This window comes from Pholcus phalangioides, unplaced genomic scaffold (genome assembly GCF_987345545.1).
Source record: "Pholcus phalangioides strain wild (caught in Gottingen) unplaced genomic scaffold, Ppha-v1.0 ptg000010l_1, whole genome shotgun sequence".
Taxonomy (NCBI): Eukaryota; Metazoa; Arthropoda; class Arachnida; order Araneae; family Pholcidae; genus Pholcus; species Pholcus phalangioides.
Genome location: NW_028301603.1, coordinates 8,699,746 through 8,727,310, shown reverse-complemented (window position 1 = coordinate 8,727,310; position 27,565 = coordinate 8,699,746). Strand labels below are relative to the sequence as shown.

Genomic DNA, 27,565 nt, shown 5'->3' with positions numbered 1-27,565 from the left:
AGACGGGGACTTCGATAACCCATCGATATCCGAACCTTGTCTGAACATTAACCTGTTGATTTTAGACGAATATTTTGCTTGTCCCTAGATCCTCTTGAGCAACTGATGAAGTCACAGATAGCACTTCGATAGCCCATCAACATTGGAATCTTAGCTTATTTCTAACCTGCTAATTTTGAACATAGATATTTTGCGTGTCCCTTAATTAAACTGCTAAAATCATCGACGTTGAAATCCTTTGTCTGAGCACTAACCTGCTAATCCCGGTTATAGATTTTGTGTGTTTCTTGGTACACTTGTCGAGCTTATCAAAGCACTGACATCAACTTCAATAGTCCATCAACATTGACATCTTAGTCTGAGCACTAACCTACTAATTTTGGAAATTGGTTTTGCGTGTCTTTTGACAGATTAGTTAAGCTCTTAAAATCACTGAGCGTGAACTTCAATTAGTCAATCGACATTAGAATTTTCGTCCGATCACCAACCTGTTAGTTTTGGAAATGGGTTTTGCGGATGACTTGTTCAGCTTAACAAGTGCATCCAGGGATACACTTGTTAAGCTGAACAAGTCATTGACTTCGATAGTCCATCGACATTGGATTTCTTTTTTGAGCACTAACCTGCAGATTCTTATAGATTTCGAGTACCCTATGACACACTTGTCTAGCTAATCAAGTCAATGACGTACACTTCAATAGGCCGTCGACATTGGGATCTTTGTCTGAGCTTCAGCCTGCTAATGTTGGAAAGCAAATTTTGCGTGTCCCTCGACATGCTAAGCAGATCAAGCCATTGAATTGGAGGACTTCCATAGTTCATCGTTTTTATCTTTGTCTGAGCAGTAACCTGCTAATTCCGAACATAAGTTTTGCGTGTCCCTTGATGCACTTATAAATCTGATAAAATTACTGGTGTGGACTTTTCAATCATCCTTCGACGTTGAAATCTCAATCTGAGCACTAATCGGCTAATCTTGGACATGATACGTGTCCTTTGATGCACTTGTGAAGATGATCACACACTGACGTAAATTTTTATGCTAGATCGACATCGAAGTCTGAGCACTAATCTGCTAGTGTCAGGCGTAGATTTTGCCTGTCCCTTGAGATAATTGTCGGGCTGATCATATCAACCACGTTGATTTCTATTATCTATCAAAATCAAAACCTCTGAGTGATCACTCTCTGATTTTGGACATATTTTTTCTGTAAACTGAAACCACCGAGTAGAACTCTGATGCGGTGGTTCTCGAGCATGAACGAACCCATAGCGGAAGGCTGTGACATTTTCTAAAGAAATATATGGGATGAAGTTAGAATTCGGTGGACATCATTATGTAGCAGAGAGCGATTCGATTATCCCAAAAATCTTGAGGGATTGTAACCAATAGAAAAACACTCAAAAAGGAGTTGCGAAGAATCATAAAATAGTAAGGGTGTGGTCAGTCATAAAATGAAGGTCTGGGAATACCATACAATATGTTTTATCCTGATCGAAGATTTGATTGATTTATCGGAGACTTTTAGGAATATCTGACCTTCAGAGGACTACTGAAAAACATCTGTGCGAAGATGGTGACGTAATCGTAAAATACCCCGTTTCTTCATAAATTTTCTTTTGTTTATTTGCATTATTGATGTCACAACAATGTCATTTCTAATGAATTTTGTTTTTCCTTCCGCGACCAGGAGATGATCTTATAACGCCTGTGTATATTCCACCGACACCGAAACCTCAACCGCGAACCACTCCTGGACCTAGTTCATCGGCATCGATTCCTGGACGATCGGTCATACCTTCATCCGGTTCCTCTCGTGGTGGAGTCGACGATACCATCTGCGATGACGAAGAGGATTGCATCGACGGGTCCGGCCTCGGAGAGATCGGCATCGCGGACAGATCACCACGGCCGACGTCACCTGGCGGCTTGTCGCAACCTCCGACGTCGCGCGACGACGACGACGAAGAGACCGCTGTCGGTCCTGCTCCTCCGAGGCAGGCGGTGTCGGCGATGCCCCCGGCACAGCTGTACCCGACCACAATGGGCACCACGACGGCGCTCGTGGTGACGACGCCCCTCATACGACAGTACTGGCCGGAGACCGTGGTGACCGCGGCACCGCCGCCAGGTGGATCCATCTATCGACGGCCGTCTCACGAAGACGAATACCCGAGGCCGCCTCCACCACCTCCGATACACCCGGCCACACCGAGATCACCGACGATGTCCACGTCCCGATCGCCGCCACCGGTTTATGGCGTTCCGATACCAGAAATGCCGGTGACCGGTCGCGAACGTGGCTTCAAACCGCCACCGAGGGCCAAGAGCCCCTCGGCAGCCGACAACACCGCCATGGTCATCGGGATCGTAGCCGGGGTGCTCATTGTGATCGTCATCGTGGCGCTGGTAGTGTACAGGGTGCGCAGCTGGACTGGCTACAGCAAAGCGGATGACGAGGGGGGTCTCAAGAGGCCACCCTACCAGGCGGCTCCGAACGCCGCCGCGCACTACCAGCAGGCGCCTCCCGCTGCTGCCGCTAACGGCGCCATCAAGGGCGCTGATCCAGCCAAGTTGTTGAAACAACCAAAGAAAAAAGACGTCAAAGACCTGAAAGAGTGGTACGTCTAATATAAAAGAAAAAAATACACACACAGAGAGAGAAAACAACACACAAACAACATAAAAAAAGAGAATTTAAAAAAACGTGTAAAAGAATCAATCATCTTATATAGGGCCTTCCTAGAGAGACGGACAGACACTGCTCGCTGGCGAACAGTTCGAGTTTATGTGCCATGGCCAGTTTAAAATATATTGAAAAAAAAAACCACAAAATAAGTAAATAAAACAGTTCCGCAACCAAAGAAAACAAAAACAAACTGCGCAGAAAAGCCTAGTGAACGAAGAGATGGCCCAGCCATGGGGCCCGTCGCTGTTGCTTTCACCAATATTCCGGCCACTTCTAAAACAATCTGAATTATAATGAGAGAAATCGCTAGTACCTTTACAACGTATGAGAGAATCGTGTTATTGAACTATATAAAACCATCGTTGTAATATATAGTGTTATAATTGCCTTATCGCAACGTATTATTCAGGATAATTCTTCGCGAAATTCCTTAGATTTGTGAATGGTGCACATCAGTGTGTCTGTTCTTTAATTGCCGTCAATGATGTTTTGCGTTCATCGCTTTACCGATGTTGATATCATTGCTTTTTCTCAGCTTTTGCTGATGCTTAACATTGTTCTATCTCGATTTTCCAATGATGATTGTATTGAATTTTATCTCTTTGTTAAGGAATAATATACATTGTTTTCACTTTTTGACGATGATCATCGTTTCTTAGCTGTCACTGTTTTCAAGTGTGATCAACGTATTGCTATTATTTTCTACGGCTGTATTGCTGTCGATTTTTCTCGTGAATGAACATTCTACTTTAGTTTTAGCTTTTTTCCGGATGATTACCGTACTTTTCTTTTATATTTTTCGGATGACACCGCTTTCTTTCTCGTATGGACCTATGATCATCGTTTGTTCGTTCTAGCTTTTTCGGTGATTATCGTTCATTCGTTCTAGCTTTCCCAATGAGCATCGTTTATATGTTGTTCGCTAATTATCACCTTTGTTCTTTTTTCTCGATTTTTGACAGCGATCATCGTTTCTCACTTTGCAGCTGATCGTTGTTTTCTTCTTCACAATCTTCCAATGATGTATCTTTGCTTTTTTTCAAATCAAATCAAATTTATTTCCAGCATACAGAGATTTAGATTTGTTTAAAAAAAAACATATTTATCATCCAGAGGCTGTGATGCCTGTACGGATGATTCAAATTTTCTCGCCATTGTGTGAATGATTCATCGTCTTTTTTTTTTAAACCGATAATCATCATTGCTTTGTTCACTATTTTTTTTCTAATGATCAACATTGCATTTTTTCTCACTACAACGATGATCATTGTTCTTTGTTCTCATCTTCCAATAACTATCGTTCCCTGTTCATATTCCCTGGTGATCATCGCTATTTGTTGTCACTGTTCCGATCTTCATCTTTTTTTTTTCTTTCTTTAGCAATGATTACCATTTCTTTGTTCTCGCTCTGCTGATGATCACGGTATTTTGCTCACATTTTTTTTCGCATGATCATTATGCTTTTTTTTCTTATCTGATGATCATCTTGCTTTGATCTCATTTTTTAAATGATCATCTTGCTTTGATCTCATTTTTTAAATGATCATCGCGCTTGTTCTCATTTTACGGATGATCATCGCGCTTGTTCTCATTTTACGGATGATCATCGCGCTTGTTCTCATTTTACGGATGATCATCGCAATGTTGTTTTCATTTTTCGGATAATCATTGTATTTCTTTTCTTATTTTTTTGGATGATAATTATTTCTTTTCTTATTTTTTCGGATGACCATCATACTTTGTTATTTTTCTAATGATTACCTTTGCTTTCTTTCTAATTTTGTCCACGCGCACATCGTTTCTTTTCTCTAGCTTTGCCGGTAATAATCATATATTTGTTCTTTTTCTTATGATAATATCTTTCTTTCTCGTTGGCTTATAATAATCGTTTCTCTGTTCTTTTTTCCCGACGGCCATCATTCCTTTTTTTTTTTTTTCTTCTAATTCACCGAAGATGCACATTTCGCATGCTTTTAGCCTATTCTAGTTCAAGAACCACCGACAGGCTTTGCATATCGTCAATGGAAAATTCACCGCTAGGTTCAACCTATGGATTATTCTTTCTTAGTCTGTGTTCACCTTGAAAAGTTTCGTTTTTTCTAGTGCTCGTGCTCACTTTGCAGAAATGATTCAGTTTCAAAGACGTTCGCTTAACCGATGACGATCTCATCCTGCAACAGCGACGGATCTCGGCTCTAGTGAATGAAATAATGCGTTGTTTTGTTTTGTTTTTTCGTACGTTTTGTATAAATATGCGACTGTATGTAAGTGTGTGGCATTGATTGCATGTCTGCATGTTCTTGGTTTTTTTTCTCTCCACATATTTCTCTAAAAAAAATGAAAAAAAAATCATAAAACGCGGATAATTGTATTGTATCCAACGAAGAAAAAAAGATTAATAAAAACTGCCGCAATGTGGTAATTTATACCATTAACGTCGCCGAAGTGCCAGCACGTAACGTCACTTGTTCATATTCTCCTGTTCTCTCGCTATAACACATGTATCGATGATTACCGTTAAATATAGTGCGGATACGGACAGAGTTCACGGAACTGTGGTGCGATACAAATATTAACATTGACATGGATTTTTGTTTGGAAAAGTGTAACGTGGAAGATTGTGGTTCCTTGTGGTACTTACTCAAGAGTAAAATTGAATAAAAAGGTGCATTCAAAGCCTGTGAGACAATTATAATGAATGGAAACAAACTTATTGTTACCTGAAGATCATAATAAATAATAATAATAACAACAACGCTAGACAACGACTTAGATACCGTAATGGCGATTATCTGATTTCCTTTTGTTTTCACCTTACCGTTTTGTTGAATGTTCTTGTATGATGCTGTGCATTTTCATGACCAATGGATATAAAGACAGAGAGGGGGATCCTTGAAGAATACCTCTCGAGTTGGGCTACTCTGACCTATCTTCAATGGCCTAAAAAGAATTAAAGGACGTCCCAACGATTATTAAGAGTAAAAAGTGGAATTTATAGAAGACAAATATTAGTTATAAATAATAATAATTGGCCCCATACAGAAAGAAACGCGCTGACATTGTGTTCCCTCCTCCCTCCCTCCATAAATCTTCGGTGAGGTCATAAAATGCAAATAATGTACAATGTACATATGAGTATATAAATATTATAATTAGTAAATCGAAGACACAGAGAGAGGGGAAAAAATCATGATTATGATTATTATGTATTATAATTATTGTGTGAAAATTCAAAAGCTGAATGGTCCAACGTAGGAAAATATTTCGAATTGTGCTGCTGACGTTAAATAATAATTAATTAATAAAATGTAATATTGTTAGTGTTTTTTGATTATGTTAGTTTATTGTTTTTCAGTTTTTACAAGAAAAAAAACGAAAACTGTTATTGAAAAAAAAAAAAGAGAGACTTTTTTGCATATTTGAAAGCAGTTGTGTATTGTATTGAATTTTTCTATTTTATGGCATCAGTTATTTATTGATGGCGTTAATGTAATACTCATTTGTGGGGCAATAAAAAAGAAAACACTTTTGTTTGTTCGTGTTGATGTTCGTTGTCGATTTCTTTGGTCTATATCAGATTTACCCTTCCTCAACCCGCCCCCCCCCTCCCGGACACTTTCAACAAGCGCCACGTGGAAGGGGCTGTCAGGGGTCCATCCTAGAGGCCAAAGGACGAATCTTGTTACTTTTGGCAAGGATTGGCAATGCCCCGTATTTTGGATCTCTATTTACTTTGATTGTCATTTGACTCCTACGGGATATTCTCGCAATTTTGGCTATCCTAACTCTTTTTTTCTATAAACATTGTCCTTAAACAGAGCTCGCCTGAATTTTTTTTTTTTCACACACACACACACAATCAAAGGTCAAACAATTTTCTCTACTATTATAATGCGATGTGATTATAACTATAAATATTCATCACACATACAGCAGAATCTTTCGATAATGGACACTGAAGGGATTGTGTCCGCGGACGAGGAGTGTTCACAGAGTTGGAAAGTGTCCGTTATGGAGGTGTAATAATTGACGATTTTCTTTGCAACAACTGGCAATATTCGATATTTTTCCATAACGAGTTAAAAAAAAGTTACTCGCTGGCGTCTACTATCTAGTATAGATTTTCCTAGTAGCTCTATACACAGCCTCTCTATCGTCATTTGTAATGACTCCGCTATGCCAAACAGTTTTTTTTTTTTTTTTTTTTTGAAGCACTTCAATCTTTGTTGCCAAATTTCAAGAATTAAAGAAAATGGGGCACATATGTTTCTCATAGTTCGCAACTTGAAATATAGATGCCATCACCACCAACTGATATGCATTATCATTTGCATAACTCCGGGTAATTCAGGTCAAAAAATTGGCGTTAATACAATAGCTAAAAAAAATGATTCAGAAATAAGTACTGTACTTATCATACATTCATAAAGTGATATATGACCCGTATTTTCAGTTATATTCCTGTATTTCCCCGCAACTATGACTTATCGGTGATTTTAGAAGTAATTGGCAATTTTGCTTATCTATTCCATCATTTTTGCGATAATTGGCATGTCCCGTATTTTTCTCGTGTGAAGATGGTCGATTACACATGCGGGAAACATATTACTCATATTACTTACACATACTCTTTGCTTTGGGACCCCTGCTACCACCTAGAAAATAAAAACAAAACTATTTTGTTAAAATACTTCACGAAAAGTTTATTGTTGGTTTTCTAATCGATTTGACGCATGAAAAAATATATATCATAAAGTTTACAAGAAACCATCGTTGCCCTGAGACCCCCCCCCCCCTGCTGCCACCTAGCGAGTAAAAATAAAACTATTTGTTGAAATACTTCAAGTAAAATTGATTGTCTTTCTAACCGATTCGACGTATAAAAAATATTCTATTATGCATGCGAGAAATATCGTTGCTTCGGCACCCCTGCTGCCACCTATAGTAAATAAAGACAAAACTATTTCTTGAAATACTTCAAGTAAATTGGTTGTTTTTACAACCGATTTGATTCATAAAAAATGCTATTATGTATGCGAGAAACCATCGTTGCTCCGGGATCCCTGCTTTCGCCCATCAAATAAAAACAAAATCATTTGTTAGAAATACTCCAAGTGAAATTGGCTGGTTTTTTTTTCTGTGACCGATTTGACGCATAAAAAGTTCCATTATGCATCCGAGAAACATCGTTGTTCCGGGACCCCTGCTGTCACCTAGCAAATTAAAACAAAACTATTTGTTGAAATTCTTTAATTAAAATTGGTTATTGTTTTGCTAGCCGATTTGACGACGAGAAACTACCGTTGCTCTAAGACCCCTGCTGCCACCTACCAAAATAAAACAAAACTATTTGTTAAAATACTTCAAGTAAAATTGATTGTTGTCTTTCTGACCGATTTTTGACGCGTAGGAAATTCTATTATGCATGCGAGAAACATCGTTGCTCTTTGAAACTTGTTGCACGGCCGACTCGGCACAATTGAGTGTTGAATTGAGGTTCAGTTCATTGACTATGAATTGAGTTAGCCGTGCCTGCTGCCATCTACCAAATAAAAACAAAACTGTTTGTTAAAATACTTAAAGTATTAGTCGTTTTTCAACATTGTTTGCTTCATAAAAATGAACATTTATGTAACTGATATCGATATAAATAAAATGCAACATATCTCCAATTACGTTTCAAGTTCGGTTGCACAATTTCGGGAATGAATTTTATTCGTGGACATGGAGACCCTTTTTTTGCGACCATCAAAGAAACATGCAGGGCGTATGGTCAGTCATTCAATTAAATCAATTCCAAAATCTGACCATCGATGAAGGGCGTACGGGACATAAATCAAAACAAGACCAATCCCTCCTTGTCGTCTCGCAACATTGAGCCTTGGAATGCTGTTCTGTCTTGAGGATTTAAATGTGATAATTCGTAAGTATAAATGTAATTTTGATAAATGCCTAAAAATTGATAAGTATTAATTTTATTGCAGTGTATGATATTGTGTAATAATTTATCGATTAACTCATGATAATTATCGCCCTTATAGTTATCGGTCGTACATTTGTTGTTTTTTTTTGCATTGACTTGAGATTTTAGCCTATATTTTACTTTTTCCCATCTAAAATTCATGAATTTATTTTCAATAATATAAATTCGTTTTCTAAGCTATGATGGTGGAAAGTTTTTATAATCGTTTGTGTGAGTATATGAGTGACAATCAGTATCGAATTGTATTAGTAATTAGTGACGTAATATCGTGGGAGAAATTGATGAGTAATATGGAAATAAATTCAATAAATTAATGTGAATAGATACAAAACAGCGAAGAATGCTTTATTTCTAGTTCTCCACAGTCATTGATAATTAGTTCAGTGACCATTTTCATAATTTAAATTTAAATTCATGGACTCCTCACAGGGCCATCAAAACAGCCTATCAATCCCTGGGGATGTATAATGCATTGGGGCTCACTATAGGTCTGATGCAATTTATGTTAATTGGGGCTATGCTAGGTCATGAGGCTCCTCATTCATCATGAGGCCCCCACCCCCTCTACAAACTGGGGCTAGAAGGGCTTTGATCAAAGCGAAATAGCCACAATAAAAAAAATTTCAATTTTGGGATCTACAATCGACAGTGCTGAACGTTGACGTAAGGGAGTCTAAAGTCCCGTTTCCACGTTTTAAGATGAAGTAGTTAGCTAAATTATAAGTTACCGATTGTGTTTAAAAAGTGTCTACATGATAAGTGATTAAGTAGATGCTCATTGGATCATTTTTGTTGAGGCTGGCGCATGTGCACGCACTAAAGTCTCTATCAAATCAATGGAGGGGGAGAGATGCAACGTGTGAGAAAATAATAGTAATTTTTTATATCCGGCATATTTAGAGGTGTATTTTTTTAAAAAAGCTCGTATATTTTTCAACAATGGTTGACAATAATCTGTTAGAACTTACGAATATTGTGATCAGAGCCATAATAAATGATATTTTATATTTTTTGGGTGCACAGCACCCGCACCCGATGCTCTTGATTCTTTAATTTTTTTTAGTTCTTGGGAGTATGTGGAACGAATGCTTTTATCTTCAACTCAAATTCTTTTATGCCAAAACCCGGGAGCTCTATTTTCCCCCACTATATCTAACATCACATCTTCTTTTGTTTGTTTATTTTTATAACTATCGTCCTGGTAGTTTGAGACATTCAGATGTCTAATAGTCCTCAATGAACTTCATTGTAGTGTCGAGACCAGTTTGCCATTATTACATATCCTCAAGAAATTGAAACTTAAAACAGGAGGAGATTGCAGAGTGCGAAGTCATTCACACTTAAGATCAAAATAAACATCCACGTGAGAGAGCAAAATGACAGGCCACGCCCACTAATGCATGCGTGTAGGTCTACTTAACAGAAAAAATAGAATCATCTTTATTTCACTAAATTGCTTAATCACTTACCACTTAAACCTATGTTAAACGGCTTTATTGTCTGCATGCATTTTAAAGTACACTTGACAACTTAAAATTTAGTTAACTACTTAACTCTATGATGCCCAGATCGCCCGAAGTCGGCCGAGTAGGTTAATGCCCATAACCGCCTCAAGTCGGCACAGCTAGGGGGTATGGGTATGTTTTGGTGGGCTTTTGTCACGAACGGGGAAGAAGATGAAAGCTCTTGTCAGAGGCGGGAACGGAAAAGACAACTGCAACACCCTATCAATGAGATTTTAAAAGCTGATGTACTAGAATGTTCCTTGAGAATGGACTAAGGGTACTCAATGCATTTTACAAAGAGATAATACTGTGAGGAAAGGGGTGTTTTCAGTAGACAAATTATCTACCGAAAATCGAATTGAAATGAAAGGGTGAACGTCAATGCAAAGGGTGGCATGAATAGAAACGCATGGAGAATGGGTGGGGAGAGGGAAGTGGCTAAAATTTGGACGAGTCCACTTCGAACACAAAAAACTTGGTATTTTCACAACCCTCCCAGGTTTTCTATCTGGGCGGTAAAGAGTTAATCACTTAACGTGTGTAAACGGGCCTTAAGGGAAAGTAAGAATTACAGAGCTTTTGCTACTGGAGTCAAAGATGTTTGATTGGTCCACGGATATACAGCGAAAGTCTTAGATAATGTGACCCACTTTAACGGTAATTGCCTAAATAACGATATTATTCTGTGGTCCCTATGCACTTTTTGTAGTGCTAATATATCCTAACTAGAACCTCTCTGTAATGATGCAATTCTCCAATCAGAACTATTACTCAAAAAATGGCATGGAAGTTAATCTATAGCTTGAAATCATCTTTAGCTTTCACAATCCATGTCTTGTTAATCAAGAATAGTCGTTTTAATTTTCGTCAAGGAAAAGAGTTACTGTATATTACTTTTGAATTGTCTTTGATAGCTATAGAGTGTATGATTGTATTATGTGTACGTTTTCTTTGCAGGTGCGAGGCACACATGAGCCTTACAGATGGTAAAGATGAATGGGTCTTGGTCGGAAAAGATGGCCGCACCCATGTTCTTCCACAAGGGATGATATTCATAGGACGAGAAGAATGTGATATTATTTTGCAGGCAAGTGGGAAATTAAGGCTTTGAAAGATCAAAAGTTGTACATAGAAAATATGATTGGGGATTCTTGCTTGGCTTTTTATTTCTGATAACGATTTTGTTAATTAAATGAAAATAATTCAGCCAAACTGTCTTGCTGTTTTTTTTTTAATTAATTTGGCGTGAACAAAAGTACATATACTATTTATCAAAATTTGATCTTTTATTTGCTCACCATATAAAACATTTCGTTGCATATTTGTTCAATGATGACAGACAGCAAGAACCTCCAAAGCAGAATATGCCGAAATCTGCGATGTATGTCTCGGAACAATCAGTGCTACTGCAGAACAATCTGGAAGAATTTTGAGAAAAGTGTAGAAAGCACATTATTATAAGAATTTTTACCCCGGAACATTTCCAGTCAGCCAAGGGCTCATTGCGAAACAACAGTGCAAAAAAATTCTGTTTTTACGGCAAGAACCTTGACAAATATGTATCTTTTAATGTGGTAATTACACATTATAATCATTTCCAATACAGAGTTCAATCACAATGTGAATGTTGGCGTTCACATCTGTCCGCATAATTCAGAAATTTTTGAGCTCATTATTTTTCTTGAATTTTGACTTTTATATATGGATGATTCTCACAAAATAGGCCAAAATTGTGTATCCCCCCCCGCAGTTTACGTTTAATATATTTGGCACAAAACTTTTTTTTAAATCACTTTCTATTCATATTTGTGTTTCTAACCAGTCGCCACTCTAAAATTTTATCAAAACTTTTCTTTAATTTGCTTGAACAAATTTATGGAAATGTCTCTCAGGCTATCTTTTCTATTCTAAGCCATCTCTATGTGCATTTTTAGAACCAGTATACTTTCATATTTCATCGTTTTCATAATTTTAAAATTTTTCATCTATAGCCAAGTGAAAATTTTCCCCAGTTCCCCTCCCCCCCCCTTCCATTTGTGACATTTGGAAAACATTGGTTTAAGTCCTACAACACCAGTTGCCGCCTATCAAATTTTGTGTTGAAAAGGTTAAGAAGAATGTAGCCATCACTTGAACATCCTTTTAACTAGTCAAGTGGTTACGACGTCATTTGCCGTTGCTGCCATACGTAATGTTGGTGCCTACAACGGCATTTGCAGACGCGCAGACTTTTTTCGGTCTTTTTCACCAGTCAAGTGCTTAAAAAGGCATTTGCCGTCGCTGATATACGTAATGGTGTCTACGACTGCATTTGCAGACACAGACTTTTCTGTCTTTTTCACATAGATATGACGAAATAATTTGTCATACATGTGCTGCCATCTCTGTACAGCATCCTTCTACTTTATTATCTCGTCACTAGATGGAGTTGACAATTATATTTCAAGGTCTGAGATTATTGTTACTATTATCTTTGTCATGCTTTGCAAAGCTGCATCCCCATCGTTTTTGTTTCAATTTCCAACTCTCCAACTCCCTTGCAAAGATGCATCTGTTTTATTACTCATATCTTTTAGCAAAGGTTCAACTACTATGGTTCCACATAAATCCATCAACAGAATTTATTTTAGTCACAGGACATTATGATCGCCCCTCCCCACTTTTGGGGTGTCATATTATGTCTCGACACATTCGAGCTATAAAAAAACATGCTATAAAAAAAATATTTCAATATTTCAAACTTCCAAGAAAAGGAAAAAGCGCACGCATCTTCAAAAAAAAGTGGGCACTGCGGGTAACGCTCGGGGAAATTAATTGGACAGTTGACTGGTTAACCACTTTATGATCAAAGGATATAATATTGCATCCAAATGCCAGTGGAATGAATTCAAACAAGTTATAAGGAATTGAAAAGTGTGTGTGTGTCTGGTGCATTGATTAGCGCACTTGCCCGGTATGCAAGGGGACCCTGGTTCGATTCCCAGAGGAGACAAATCACTTTTATTTCCAAATATTAGTTTTGGCATAACATCCAGAACATTCAATTTCTCAGTATATTTCGGGTTGAAAAAAACATACCATCTCTCCCTAATAAATAAATCCCTATCACAGAGTAAAAAAAGAATGCCCTCTGAGTATCTTATCGAACTGGGCTACTGCGCCCTCTCAACATGGATAAACTTTAATTAATCTTTTTTTCATCATTAATTTTGAATAGTAATTGACTATATTTTAATAAATAAAATTAATAAATAATTGACTATATTTTATTTATCAGCAGGTGGCCTTACTTTACCCTATGTATTTTATTTATCAGCAGTCCCTAAGAATTTTTTTGGACGTTTTGGTTGACATTTATTTTTGATAATTTCCTTTTTCCTATTTTGTCCAATTTCGTGAGAATGACCAGAGAGAGCATAAAAAAAAAATCTCTAAATGACATTGTGGTATGATTGAATTGCTGCTACTATCGAACCACACATGTACCTTGTCCATATTCCTCTGCAGAACTTCTAGTGAATTGGTGCATGTTGTGAACCTAACACACACTATGTTTCTGTGTAATGCTTGTCATGTGTAGTGCTGCCACCTGCCATCAACTTTTCTAACTATGAGTGAAGTGTAATATTTGAAGATTTTATCAGTTCATTATAAATTTCAGGCTGCAAGTGCTGACAAACGGCATGCAGTGGTTTATTACAACACTGAGGAGAAAGAGTTCCTTATCAAGGATCTGAATAGTCTGACGGGGGTGAGTATCATAAATGGCACTTGTATAAATTTATACAAGTACTGCGCATCAAATTTTGATGAAATGGAAATCGTATCTAGTATATTAGGCTGTCGTATTATCTATCTTACTGTATTGGGGGGGGGGGGCACTCGAGAGTTTGATATCCGATTTATCCTGGTCAGAATTTTTCCTGATGTACAGGATCAACAAAAATTATGATTACACTGGGCAACAAATTTTGATGAAGTTTCTGCATCCGAAAACAAAAATAGTAATTTCTTATGCGTGTTTTGGTGTGCTGGACATAAATTTGATCGTAAAAAAGCTTGATTGGCTGCATTTTCTCAGAAATTGCACATTCAATGCACATAATACAATAAATGGAAACACAGCATAAGTAAATAAACAAAATATATGCATACAGAAAAAACAACACAAATATATAGAAACATCACCAATATATATACATGTACAACATTAATATTTATTAAATCACAACAAAAATACATAGAAACACGAGTATTGCACAGTCTTACACAAATATGGCGCAATATTACACAGTATTGCAACAATAGTTCATTTATAGGCATCTGACTCGCACTTCATTTTGCATGGAGCTTAAACTGGACATAAGGACATTTGTATTGCTGCCACCTGCCATCAACTTTTCTAACTATGAGAAGTGTAATATTTGAAGATTTTATCAGTTCATTATGTATTTCAGGCCACAAGTGCAGAAAAACACCAAATGTCTTTTTGTTTACAAATGTCCAACACTAATCAGCCAGCATCAGGGTTGATCATTTTCCCTGGTAATGTTCTTCAATAGCCTATTTTGTTCGATATAACACTTTTTTGTTTAACTTTTAACATGATAAAATCTCAGAAACAAGATCCAATAAAACTTTTCCATCATGATATTTATGTTCAGTGGGTCAAGACCATCCAGAATTGTATATTTTAAAGTTGAACGCAATTTCATTTATGTCCAGCAGAACACATTGCTACCGCACACATTTCCCTCATCAAGGGGTTAGCATGCCAAACTCTCGCAAGACATAATAAAAAAAAAATAGAACACATGCCCGTTTTTGGACATGACAAAAACTATAGGCACATGTCTAATTACCATATTTTGCTGCATATAATCCGCTGATTATATGATTTTAAAACATAGCAGCTTCTTAGTGTGGATTATGTACTGTTGCTTCTTATCTGCACCTTTTTCCCCATACATTGAAAAATGAATTGGGTAAAAAAAATAATTTTTTAATGATTTATAGATGGCATATGGATGTCAATAGAAAAACTAATTGTATAGAAAAAATTGTATTTTCTACAAAAATGTGACAACCAACACGCCCCATTCGTAAATATTTCATTGGTGATAAATAAAATTTGCATATGCGGATTACGCATCGCTGCAGACCAGAGCCACACCCTTTATCAGATGCTTGGGCTGGTCCGAAAACAATTTTGGGTCTTAGCCCCGATTGTATATATAGTGTGGTAAAGAAGAATAGGCATTCAAAGATTTATGCATTATCACAGACTGCAGGAATACTGAAAAATATCTATCACCAATGAAAATTTAGAATTAATGAAGGGAAAAAAGACCCAAAATTGATGAAAATTCAGAATTAATAAGAATTATTCCAGAATTGATGAGAGAAATAATTCCAGAATTGATGAGAGAAATAATTCCAGAATTGATGAGAGAAATAATTCCAGAATTGATGAGAGAAATAATTCCAAAACTGATAGATATAATTCAAGAATTGATGAAAATTCCATAATCAAATCGGTTGAATCTCAGATGCCTTGCTTGTTACAAAAATATATATATGGGGTTTTTTTCACTTTTTTTAATGGAAGTGCAGGGCCCGGTGTGACTGCACCTGTTGCATACCCCCTAAGGGTGATGGTTCTGCAGACAATATGATGCTTGTCATGATGTAGCAAAATTGAGATCTGTGGATTTTGCCCATTAAAGTATGGTAGCCCTCACATGTTAAAATTTATGAAGAATCCAGCGCTAGAAATAAAAATAAGCTTTTGTGTTTGAGAGCATATGATGGCAACCAGAGAGTTTTGTAGAACACACAGTAGGACTCGGACATAATAGTGGATCATTGAATGCCATATTGGGTGGTCATGGACTTCTTGCTTGGGCAAGAGGGGCATTTTCTCAAGACCCCCGCTAACCAACCTCTTAGTTTAAATTTGTGATGTAGGAACCATTGTGGTGTTGTTTGCAATCTCAAGAAGAATTGCAAGAAAATTGTCCTAATTGTGTTTCAATATAATAAGAACATTGTGGTAAAGTCTTTCATTGTGATGTTGTTGAAATAATGTATTACGTGTTTGCATTTCAGACATATGTAAATGGTGTTCGCATCCCTGAGCAGACGTATGTGAAACTGAAAGATTTAGACTGTATTAGATTCGGATATGATATCCTTTCGCTGTTGTGAAAATATATGTGGTTCATTTTTTGTTATTTCACATAAACTGTTCAGCTTTTGGTTTTACCCCTTGTATATTATGTCTTGCATAATTTATTTTATTTTATTCCTTAATGTTGTCAAGTCCAGATATATTTTACCTTAAGAAAGTTGGTTCGACAGGCAGAGTTCCGTCATCAGAGGATGCTGCTAAAAATATAGTAGTGAGTGTTGTGCAAATGCTTCTATTCTACGTATATTAAGTGGAAAATTGAGATGTTCTTTTCTGCTCATATCTTGAATTTTCAGTGCAGAGTTTCTTTCGTAACCCATAAATCTGTGGTTCTTAACCTTTTGCATTCCGCAGACCCCCTTGTACAAATGAAATAACAGCTACAAATGATTTGTGAATTATACTACAAATTTCAGAATTATATTTAGTATATTAAGTCTATGCATATTTTTACTAGCTTATATAACCTTGAACAATGAGCTGGTAAAATGAAGTTCTTAAATGGGAAAGATATCCAAAGAGATGGTATATTGAGACCAATTGTATTGTATGGTTACTGTATCCTTACCTCGGATTCCAGTGCAAGATATCTACTACTTTAGGCAGATACGTTGGTGCCTTTGGTATTCATAACCTAAGAGATGGTAAAACAAACGGAGGCAAAGGTCCTAATGAAGTCACGTTCCTTTTGAAAAAATATATCGATGCAGCCAGGGCCGTAACTAGGATTTTTGCCACCCCCCACAAAGTTAAAATTCTATTTTGTAATTGTGTTCTTTATTCCCACCAAAAACTGTGCCTCTTTCTAAATTCTTCCACCTGGGGCAGTTGTCCCCCGCCCTGGATGCAGCTGAAGATGGGAAGATATTGTACTTTTTTATGGACAACTCTGTGGAGGGCAGAATAAAATCACACATTGATGTTCTTAGTGGAGTCTCGATGTTTTGAGGAAATTAAGCTCCATTTCCCGATCAGATGGCATTCTTAATATGTGGATTTGATCAACCAGAATGCATCAAAGTTTACTGTAGTAAAACTTGAAAGAGTTAAGGACGTAGTCAATTTCAAGGTGTGGTGGCCAAATCTATACAAGGAGAAAGAAAGTCTTAAGTTTGAAAAGCAGGAAAGAATGTCCCAAAAGACCAAAAGGTTTCTTTCTCTATTGCTAAATACCATCAATTTTTGCTGCACAAAAATTCATCTCATTCATAAATATAATTGGCCCACGAATCTTCCCACCAAGAAAACCTGGTGTACCACTGGTAATACCCCCCAAAAGCAATGCTTATTTATCGATGAAACTTCCAATAACCAAAGGAAAAATGGACGACCTGAATGAAACAAAAAATATGCCCCAATGGAGTAATGAACAGTGCTAAACATTCTGCTTTGGGGCTTGTAGTCATGTTGAGTGTCTTTGTTGTGATGTTTCATTGTACTATTGAAATGACGAATTTTCTTACGAAAACCAACACAAATCCCTATTTTTCATAGTCAAGCGGAAATATTTTTATTTGGAGTTTTATTTCCTTCATTTTTGTCGAGCTTTCATATATGGTGATTATTTATTAATTCATTGATCTTTCAGCTAAGTCATTCATCTAGTCCAAAATCTCCAAAACATGTCAAGAAGCCAAGTGAAAACTCTGTGGTGGTTATTGCCCAGCAACGAACAGAATCCCCTCAGGAAAGGCAGCAGTCTGTGAACCGGACCGATCTCCCACCAGACACGCTGTCTTTGAATTTCAGCTGTATTGAAGATGGAAATCAAAATGCCTGTGATGCAGATGGAAACTACTCTGACAGTCCAGGTGAGGGGGACCCCATCTAGTTTTTTTTTTTCTATGAATGTGTTTTTTTTTTTATCACAGATATGTATAAATGATTGTTTGCTATGTCAACCAAGCCAAGGTAATATAAAATATCAATTTCAACATGGCTCGGCATAAATGAGCAAAAAATAATTAAATCTCTTTCAATTGCCATGATTGACTTGGGAAAGGGGCTATTTAAGTATTACATCAGCGGATTTTTTGCCATTTTTAACCCCCCCCCCCCCTTGTCAGTAAAATTTCGTCAGCTCTGCCACCCCCCACCTCCTAACGCATATTGGGAGCATAGAGATACACAAGGGGGAATGCGAGCCCCCTATGTCCCCTAAACTATAAAAATATTTAAAAAAAATTAGAATATTGGAAGAGAGAAAATACCTTCATATGTTATTATAATGAATTTCTGTTAATTTCAATGCTATTTTACAAAATCTCTCTTTAGGGTGCTGTAGCCCAGGTCGATAAGATGCTCACCTAAAGTACCAAAAGATGTTTAGAGGTGTTGCAAGTTCAATATCCGGTTTGTCCTTGTCAGAAAAATTTCCTGACACGGGTACAAAAAAAATGGTAACATGACCTCAGAAAGAAATTGTTACCACAGGGAGTCCCCCATCAAGGGGTTGGCGTACCAAGCCTGCAAAATAAGCCTGCCATTCGGAAATGGCAATAAATTGTAGATCCCGGTCTAATTAGCCCTCGTATGCAGAAAATGACCATGGTGCGACAAAAATGATCAAAATTCCTCTAAGAAATTCATTGCGACCCAACCCCCTGTGCCCTACAAAAGTTGATCCTGTGTACGCCTCTAGTTGGATTGCCCTTTGAGAATATACATAGGGAGTCTGACTGGCACCCTCTGATGCTGCTGTAGTAAACTTTGCTATGTATGCACAGGGATTCTTTTTCACATGATTATATAGACTAAACACACTATATTTTTAGCTTTTGTTTTAAGTTTATTAATTACTGGTTTAAGCATTAATTAAAGGAGTTGTGTGGGGATTTACTTTGCTAGTTAGTGGAAAGTACCGATAGCATTGAGCTATCATCATCTTCATGGTTTCTCTAAATTCCAAAGATGTTGATCAGTCAATGGCAAAATGATTGCTTAAAAAAAACATTTGCGTAATTTGAAGTAATTATTTTCTATTTAGCTATTGATGCAATTAATGGAGTTATTGTGAATTTGTCTGGTCTTGGCTAGCCAATGATTGATTACCAATTTTTTTCCAAGTGCAAGTTGGACCTGCACCCATGCATGATCAAGTATTTCAAGGGAATAGTAAATAAATATGCTAAACGTTTGCTTCTTCTTTAATATCCCACCTATATATGCACAAACCAGTTGCATTCACAGCTTTCCATCATGCAAGAAAATTGTTTTCATGAGTAGTAGTTTCTTTGCTTGTCTCGTGAATCACTGCAGCTGGTTTTTCATGCGCATCATACAGGAGCATAGAGGGTACAAAGAAAGGCAAAAGTAATAGCCCCCCCCCCCAACCCTGATCACCATGCAAACCATCAGTGAACCAAATGCTCCCCGTTAATGCTCTCCCGAAGAGCATGTACCTGCGTGTGTACAAGGTTCCAGCAAATCAGTCAAGGACAACGCACTGAAGTGGTGTAACAAATTGTTATTTCCGTTGTTGTTTGCTGCCGCCATTTTGTTCATTCTGGGATGGCCTTGACCGTGATGTTTCATATTAGAACTGCTTTAACCACATAAAGTTGTAAAACTGTTGCCATTAAGTAAGTCTTGGTCGTTCTGAGTGTTAAATGCAAACGAGGTGGGGGTGCTGTAACCAAGCCTATAAAGCCAGATGTTTGCCAGGAATTTCCCTCTCTTCCATATGTAGCTAGTAACCCGTGAGGACCTATTGGTTCTCTTATTTTTTTATTTTATGTTTTACTAAATTACGCTCGTCCGTGAGACATGTTTGTCACAGGATCTTCTGATAATCAGATGAAATAGATTGGAGAGTTGGCCGACCAAGTCATCTCACCGAGATTTACTTGAAATCAATGGTGTGAAGGTCAGTGAGTGGTAATTTCTTTTCTTGCAGATAGAATTTAAATTTAATATTATTTTCTAGTTTTGTTAATTCTCATAATAGAACAATCAAGGAATCCCGGGTAGAATTTGTTGCAGTGGGTACAAAACAGTTCAGCCGACATGCCCATTCTATAAGTGAGACAGGATGGGGGGTCTGTAGAGGTCTGAAAGGTCTACTAGAGGAGGAGGTCAAATGAGGGCTTATCAATAGGAGGGAAGAGTGTTTATTCATGTACCCACACTAGGGAAAGGTTTTCCCCCATTTTTGACATTCCCAGTAAAAATGCCAGTAAATATTTAATATTTTTAGCATCATTCAAACCCCATCCTCCCCACTCCTTGTCATCAAAAGTCTGCAAATCCAAAACCTCTTCCCCCCTTTATTGATGTTGAGGTCATACTTGGATAACCCCTAAAACTGCTCTTTAGAATTTTCTCCCCTTTTTGATTAGACAGTGTTACAATTTTTGTATTACTTTCAGATTATAGTCACCGGAGTGAGTCATCATCGTGTTCTGCACCAGCTAATAGCAGCACAACTTTGTGTCAAGATCATGATGCGAGTTCTACTCATTCTTCTCCAGCAGCAATGGCCTTTACAGTTGCCTTTGAAAACAACATCACGACACCTCGCAAGAGACTCGCCATGAGGGATGGAGTGCGGAAATTTGGTTCTTCCAGAGCGGATTCAGAAAGTCATCCATCTTCCCACCTTTCGACCAGGCATGAAACTAATTTACAGAAGGTGAGTTTTTGATTCCCCCCACTGAATTATCTCTAAACTAGCTGTTATGAAACAGATTTCTTCAGGAAATGACATCAGACTTTGAGTAGCATATTTTTGGTTGTTAGGTTACTAATCTGGGTGCTATTTATCAGGCTTCTCCATTACTCTCTATGTATATGTAGTTCAATAGTTCCCAACCTGTATTGTGCATACCAAGAGTCTAAGACACTCAAAAATAGTCAGCAGTGGTGACAGGGAAATTACAAAAAAAACTTTTATTCCAATATTCTAGGGAATACTACACAAGCTTCTCCTGTGTGTTTTCAGGGAATTCAATAATCATAGACAAATGCAGTCTGCCTCCCACTAAAAAAAAAAAGTCTACCTTTGCTGACTCCAATAGATTGTTACTCCCCCCCTCCCTTTCTGTTCAAAGAGCCATTTAATATTTTTTCTTTGCTTTTTCAAGGTGGAGGGTGCACATATCAACGCATTTCTAAAAGGGCAAGGAAATCTTCATTGCATTTCTAAGGGTGTATTGTAGGCATTTACATGCTCCCTATTGTCATATCAACAGGTTTGCAGAACTGCTACTCATTTTATAGGAAACATATAAGACTCTACCAAAGCTGCTTTTTTCATATCATAAGGTCCCTACGTCTTCTACATTTCTAGTGCAGGGTTTAAGCTAACGGTCACATTTTTCGCAAAATGCGAAAGAAAATCGTAGAATGCGAAAAAAAGTAGCGACCACTTTCGCAGAAATGTGTACAGGAGGTACGCAACGAGTAGACGTCCAACCATCAATCATTACATTAGCATTGCAGCATTTTGCTAAAGCTTTTTCTCCCATTTTCGCTTTTTTGCGAAAGGAATTTTTTATCCAGCTGAACCAGTCAAGTGGTTAAGACGGCATTTGCCGTCGCTGATATACGCAGGGGTGGGAACTCTGCGCCAATTGCGCCGCACTACGCCAAAACTAATATCTTGTGCCATCCTGCTCCAATAGTGTATTTTCGCATTTTTCTGCGCCAAATAGCGAATTTTGCTTCAGTATGCCCGGAATTTCGGAAAGGACGTCAAAAAAAATTTTCTTCCTGCTAGCCACGAAACGTTTCTTTACGAGAGAGAAGAGCGTGTTTTATTCCACTATACTTAAACTATCGGCCCCTGATCGGGCTTTCCATCGCGAAACCCCGATATTGTCCGTGATCACGGAACTGAAGATGGCTTGCAATGCCTTTCAGCTTTAAAGTGCAAATTCAAGTGTTTCCGTTTAAAAAAAAAAGTCGTCACTGGAAGCAGCAGAAATTACTGTAGTCGATTGTCATTGTGCTAAATCCCGATGTTTCGTGAAAAAAATTTTCATTCCGGGAGTAAAAAGCGCATGTCGAATGTTAGTGTAGAAACTTTGCAGAATAACGAGCGTTAAATCGCTAATTTTGCCGAATAACGAGCGTTAAATCGCTAATGTTGCAGAATAACGAGCGTTAAATCGTCAATATCGCCAAATAACAAGTGTTAAATCGTCAATATCGCCAAATAACAAGCGTTAAATCGTCAATCTCGCCAAATAGCGATTGTCAGATTGCCAATCTTGCCAGATAATGAGTGCTGAATCGCCAAACATCGAGTTGTTTCCTCCGAAATTCTCTCCCATTTTGCAACAATTTCTTTCCAAGTATAAAAAAATTAAAAACTTATAAATTTTTTTTAGCTCATTTGAAGTGCTGCTGTTCAAGGCAGCAAATAGTGCCCACAGTAAGCAAAAATCATCTTAAATAGACGGGTGCAAAAAATTTTATGATAGCCGCTCTTTCAAACAAGGTGTCAAAAGCCTAAAACACAAAAATGAAGCTGACGAAAAGATGTTTGATAACAAAAGACAGTGCAGTTTTATTTTGAAAAGGGTTGAGGGTTAACAAAAATATTCTTGTTAATTTCACTTCCAATTTATAAATATCTGCTCTGAATCTCATATTTTGCTGCTCCAAATCACGAATTTGCTGCTCCAAAACTGCTCCAAATCCTGAATTTTGCTGCTCCAAAGCTGCTCCGAAATGGACTTAGTCACTTCCCACCCCTGTATACGTAATGGTGTTGCCTATGACGGCATTTGCAGACACGCAGACTTTCAGTCTTTTTCACATAGATATGACAAAATAATTTGTCATACATGTGCTGCCATCTCTGTACAGCCATCCTTCTACTTTATTATCTCATCACTAGATGGAGTTGACAATTATATTTCAAGGTCTGAGATTATTATTACTATTATCTTTGTCATGTTTTGCAAAGATGCATCTGTGTTTTATTACTCATATATCTTTTAGCAATGGTTCAACTACTATGGTTCCACATAAATCCCTCAACACCATTTCTTTTAGTCACAGGACATAAGGACCACCCCTCCCCTTTTTTGGGGTGTCATATTATGTCTCGACACTTTCGAGCTATAAAAAAATATTTTAATATTTCAAACTTCCAAGAAAAGGAAAAAAAAGGGGAAAAGCACGCACATCTTTAAAAAAAAAGTGGGCTCTGCGGGTAACGCTCAGAGAAATTAATTAGAGAGTTGACTGGTTAAACCCTGTTCTAGTGGTATGCATGTCTATGGATACACAAGCCTCCTATGCATTTCAAGGAAGTGCCTATTGTTTTCCACACATTTTGAGGGGCACACATGCCTTCCGTACACTTTTAGAGGTATGTGACTCCTTTCTTGGCATACATAAGTCTCCTATGCATTTTCTGGGGCACTTAAAGCCTGATAGTTGAAAGTCACTGATGTAGATTAGTAAATGTAATCACTGGATTTGTCCAATTTTAGTAATTTTATAGATCAGAAGAGATATGGCAATCCAAAAAAAGTCTCTTGTTACTTGGGACAATTGTAGTACTAATTCCCCTGCATGAAATTTACTCATTTATCCTTGATTGCATTACTTATACATTTTTCTTATTTCGATTATAGTTTACAGAATCAACGAATTCAACTGCTCCACACAGGCAAAAACACACCAGGATGCCAGAAGGTGAGACTCATCAAGCATTTTGGTTTAATAGCAACAAAAAATGTATTTAGGTAGCGCTGATTCGATTTTTTTGAGGCTGTTGTTTGATGAATAAGACTCTCATGATAGCCCCACAACCAGAGACCACAACCAGTCTGATTCATCATATATTTGTTTCACAGACTGACCAATAAGTATTTAAATTATATAAATATAAGATTTATCAAAATTCCATGTAACTTGTATTTAATTTTGTATTTTCAATAGAACCAAGTATTGCTGCCCCAGGAAAAGTGCATCAAGCAGCATGTTTCCTCATAGAGAAGATGCTAAACACGAGTGTATCAACGGATTGTGCCAAAGATATGTTGCAAGTTGAGAAAAGTGATGATGTCAAAGGTACGGTGCAGCAGCAGCAACAGGATGACATCAGTGATGACAGAAGTGAGGCTGGTACTTATACTGTAGAGGCAGAGAACAATGACTGTGATGTAGAAGACGCCAGAAAAAGAATAGATGAAGTCTTTGGTGTCATTCATCCAACCATTGATATGCAGTTGTCACACCCTCTAACTGGAACCATGACTGCTAGCAAACAGGTCAGCAGAATGATCATTCATTTAGCTAACATTTCTCCCCCCCCCCCCCCTCCATTCGATATTCGAATACTTACACTTGTGAAAACTATATCCTTGTCATGTGAAAATGATATAGTTGATGCACATTTCTTGGATTTATGCAATTCTGGTTGATGCATGAATTATTTTCGATGTCTACATGAATGATTTGAAAAGCAATGTTATCATTTGCATTACTTGAAAGTCTTGTGAAATTGCTCATACTTTTCAGTAATCTTTTTATGAAGCTAACTTATGGTATACTGAAGTAAATGGAAATTGCGGGTTAGTAGAACTACACATAATTTGTAAAATTCAGTTAACTTCTGGGAACAGTCTTTTGCTGAATTTGTCTTTCGTACTTACTGTTTTTCAGTAAAAATGTAATTGGGAGAGATAAAGATTTATACTTTCCCCATGTTTTACCTGTGCTGAGGCATGCAGAACCCAATACACATTTATGCTAACCCTATTCCTATTTGCATTGGCTTTATCAACTGTGGTACAAATGTGAAGAAAGGTTAAGCTCTTGAGTCAACACTAGCTGCTTCTATAGATCCAAAAAATGGGTGTCTTGAAATAGATGAAGAACGAAACGTCATAGACATAATGTCAAAAAAAATTTCAGAAGCAAAGGTTGGTGACTAGGTTCTTGTCAAATTCACTGATAAAAGTCAGTAAAGATCTTCATTGAGCAACTAACCAACGTTGAGATTTGTCGGGAAACAAAATTTGGAAGAAGAATGAGTGTCTACACCGACATTTCAATGGAACAACATTCAAGACAGAAGTATTAGAAAGCGATGAAGTTCTCTCATTCCCTTTAGCTCTCAAGTTTGATAGTCCGAGAAAATTCACATCTCCTTTCTCATTTGCCTCATATAAAGTCTGTTAATATTTATGGAAGGAGGGGGTATTACTGCATTGCAAGTTTTTTACATACCAAAGTTGTTAATTAAAATTGTGAGTTTTCTACATACTAAGGTTATTAGCTTTGTATAGCAGAATAAAATATTTGGAATTTTTATGGTTCTAAACCTCTTTCGTGAATCACCATTTTATCAATAATTCTACAGCTCAATTAGCCTCACTAAAAAATAAAATTAATCTTAAAAAGGGGGCACGTAATAAAATGAGGTTAAATCACTTGCCCTAAAAAAAGAATAATTCTAAAAACCGGTTGCCATATTTTTAAAGTTTTGTTGACTTCTCCAATGTAGGTGCTGGGTTGAACTTGAACTAATGAAAAAAGTGATTCCACTTACCTCAGTGTACCTTATCTGATATTTTTCTAGATATATCTCACACTTGAAATTTTTTCCCCCCTGCTAGATACCTAGCTTGAATGGTCACATCAAAATGTCTTTACAAAACAAAACAACCATTGGTCCAAAACAGAAAGGTAATATTTTTTCTTAGTTTCGCTAATGCATTGTGAAACATATTAGAGTGCAGTAGCCATGGTGAATAAACATTATTTTATTATATTGCACAAGTAGTTGTTGGACAGAGGCAATTAAAATTATGTAGATGTATGTTCTTGATACGCTACAGAATAACACTTATTTACACAAAATATTCAACTTTAAGAGACAGGCCAGCAGGATAATCACATTCGCAACTATGTTTTGAAATAGATTATTTAAAATGGGATCTTTCTTCTTTCTTTCATTCAAATCAAGCACAGCTCAGGTCTGTCGCCATGGGCAATTTACTACCTAGTGAGGCGGAAGTGTGTGTGTGTACCTAACCGTCTCAGTGCGTATCTAGTGATGTCTGATTTTGCAGTGGTGTCATCTATATTTTAGGAGTGAAGTGTAATGATTGAATATTTGTACTGTTTGTAGGCCTGTTGCTCTGTAGTGGAACCCTTAAATGAGGAGATCGGCTCGCATTGTTTACAAGATCGGAAATCATCTTTTTTCATCATGTTACTCTTCATGCACATGCTCCTACAGTGGATTTGTTTCATCATACTAATTTTGGGCGTGTGGCCTGCAATATCAAAAGATTTTCAATAGTTTTGTGAGCCCAATACTTCATTAGTTCCCTATTATATTATAATCTTTTGTGACATATGGGGGAGTGAGACTAATCATCGGCACGCTCTCTTCCATAGCTTCTGCTTGTGAAAGAAAGATTGCGCCATAATGACTACAGAACACAAATAAGTCCTTTCACATGTTTCTTGCTCAAATTCTAGTTGAATAATAAATATTTATTATTTTTTTATTATTATCACTTATGTTGCTTGTTTGTCAAGGTTTCACTGAATACTACTGATTCAACCATATGATATTCCTTTGTTATCATTACCTTGTTTCAACAATGGGTTGATATCTTATATGAAAAAAAGCTCTGGGGCCGATGTGAATGATTTTTTGTTCTGTAATATAAACTGTGTGAAAATCAATGTTGAATTTCTTGAAGCACAATTAATATCTTGTAACTCTGCTCAACATAAAATAAGTAGAGTGATATCTGGAATAAAAAATGTCAAAACTATTTTTTTCTTTAATGAATGAAACAATTATTCTGTTTGATTTTTTTTTTTTTTTTTTTTTTTTTGTAAGAGTGATTTAATTTTTCCCCCCTTATTTACCATGGGTATATATTTGATTTGAATTTTTTTCATTCGGACAAAATCTAGATAGTGATGCTGAGTGTAATGGTCTCTGGAATAGAACGAACAGAGTCCCTAATCGAGGAAGGCGCATACCTACTCCATCTGAAAAAACTGCTTACGATCCTCGTTCCCACTCTGAGGCGCAGAGAGCAAGGAGGTGTTCTGATCCTCCTCCGACGCCGGACAAGTCTAGACGTACAAAGCTAGTTCCATCACCAAGGTCGCCCGCAAAGACTAAAACTATCAGCTCTTTGAAATCACCGATGTCTCGTACCAACAACCTGTCTGCTTTACCTGGAGATAAGAGTGCATCCAGTGGAGGTTGGTA

At 37.2% G+C, this 27,565-nt stretch overlaps 2 protein-coding genes across 2 annotated transcripts in view; both read left to right on the top strand.

Annotated features, from left to right (window-relative positions):
* Positions 1 to 6,190, top strand: part of LOC149080850 (neurexin 1-like) — a 196,835-nt gene extending 190,645 nt beyond the window's left edge. Inside the window, exon 21 of the mRNA XM_089237516.1 lies at positions 1,692 to 6,190. Coding sequence (XP_089093642.1) covers positions 1,692 to 2,632 — 941 coding nt within the window. The 3' untranslated portion in view covers positions 2,633 to 6,190. The remainder of the gene's footprint in view (positions 1 to 1,691) is intronic.
* Positions 6,191 to 8,546: 2,356 nt separating this feature from the next.
* LOC149080849 (uncharacterized) overlaps positions 8,547 to 27,565 on the top strand; it is a 42,413-nt gene continuing 23,394 nt past the window's right edge. Inside the window, exons 1-11 of the mRNA XM_089237515.1 lie at positions 8,547 to 8,613; positions 11,136 to 11,265; positions 13,840 to 13,929; positions 16,287 to 16,365; positions 16,500 to 16,579; positions 17,957 to 18,179; positions 20,736 to 20,998; positions 23,955 to 24,015; positions 24,262 to 24,593; positions 25,944 to 26,013; positions 27,262 to 27,558. Coding sequence (XP_089093641.1) covers positions 11,149 to 11,265; positions 13,840 to 13,929; positions 16,287 to 16,365; positions 16,500 to 16,579; positions 17,957 to 18,179; positions 20,736 to 20,998; positions 23,955 to 24,015; positions 24,262 to 24,593; positions 25,944 to 26,013; positions 27,262 to 27,558 — 1,612 coding nt within the window. The 5' untranslated portion in view covers positions 8,547 to 8,613; positions 11,136 to 11,148. The remainder of the gene's footprint in view (positions 8,614 to 11,135; positions 11,266 to 13,839; positions 13,930 to 16,286; positions 16,366 to 16,499; positions 16,580 to 17,956; positions 18,180 to 20,735; positions 20,999 to 23,954; positions 24,016 to 24,261; positions 24,594 to 25,943; positions 26,014 to 27,261; positions 27,559 to 27,565) is intronic.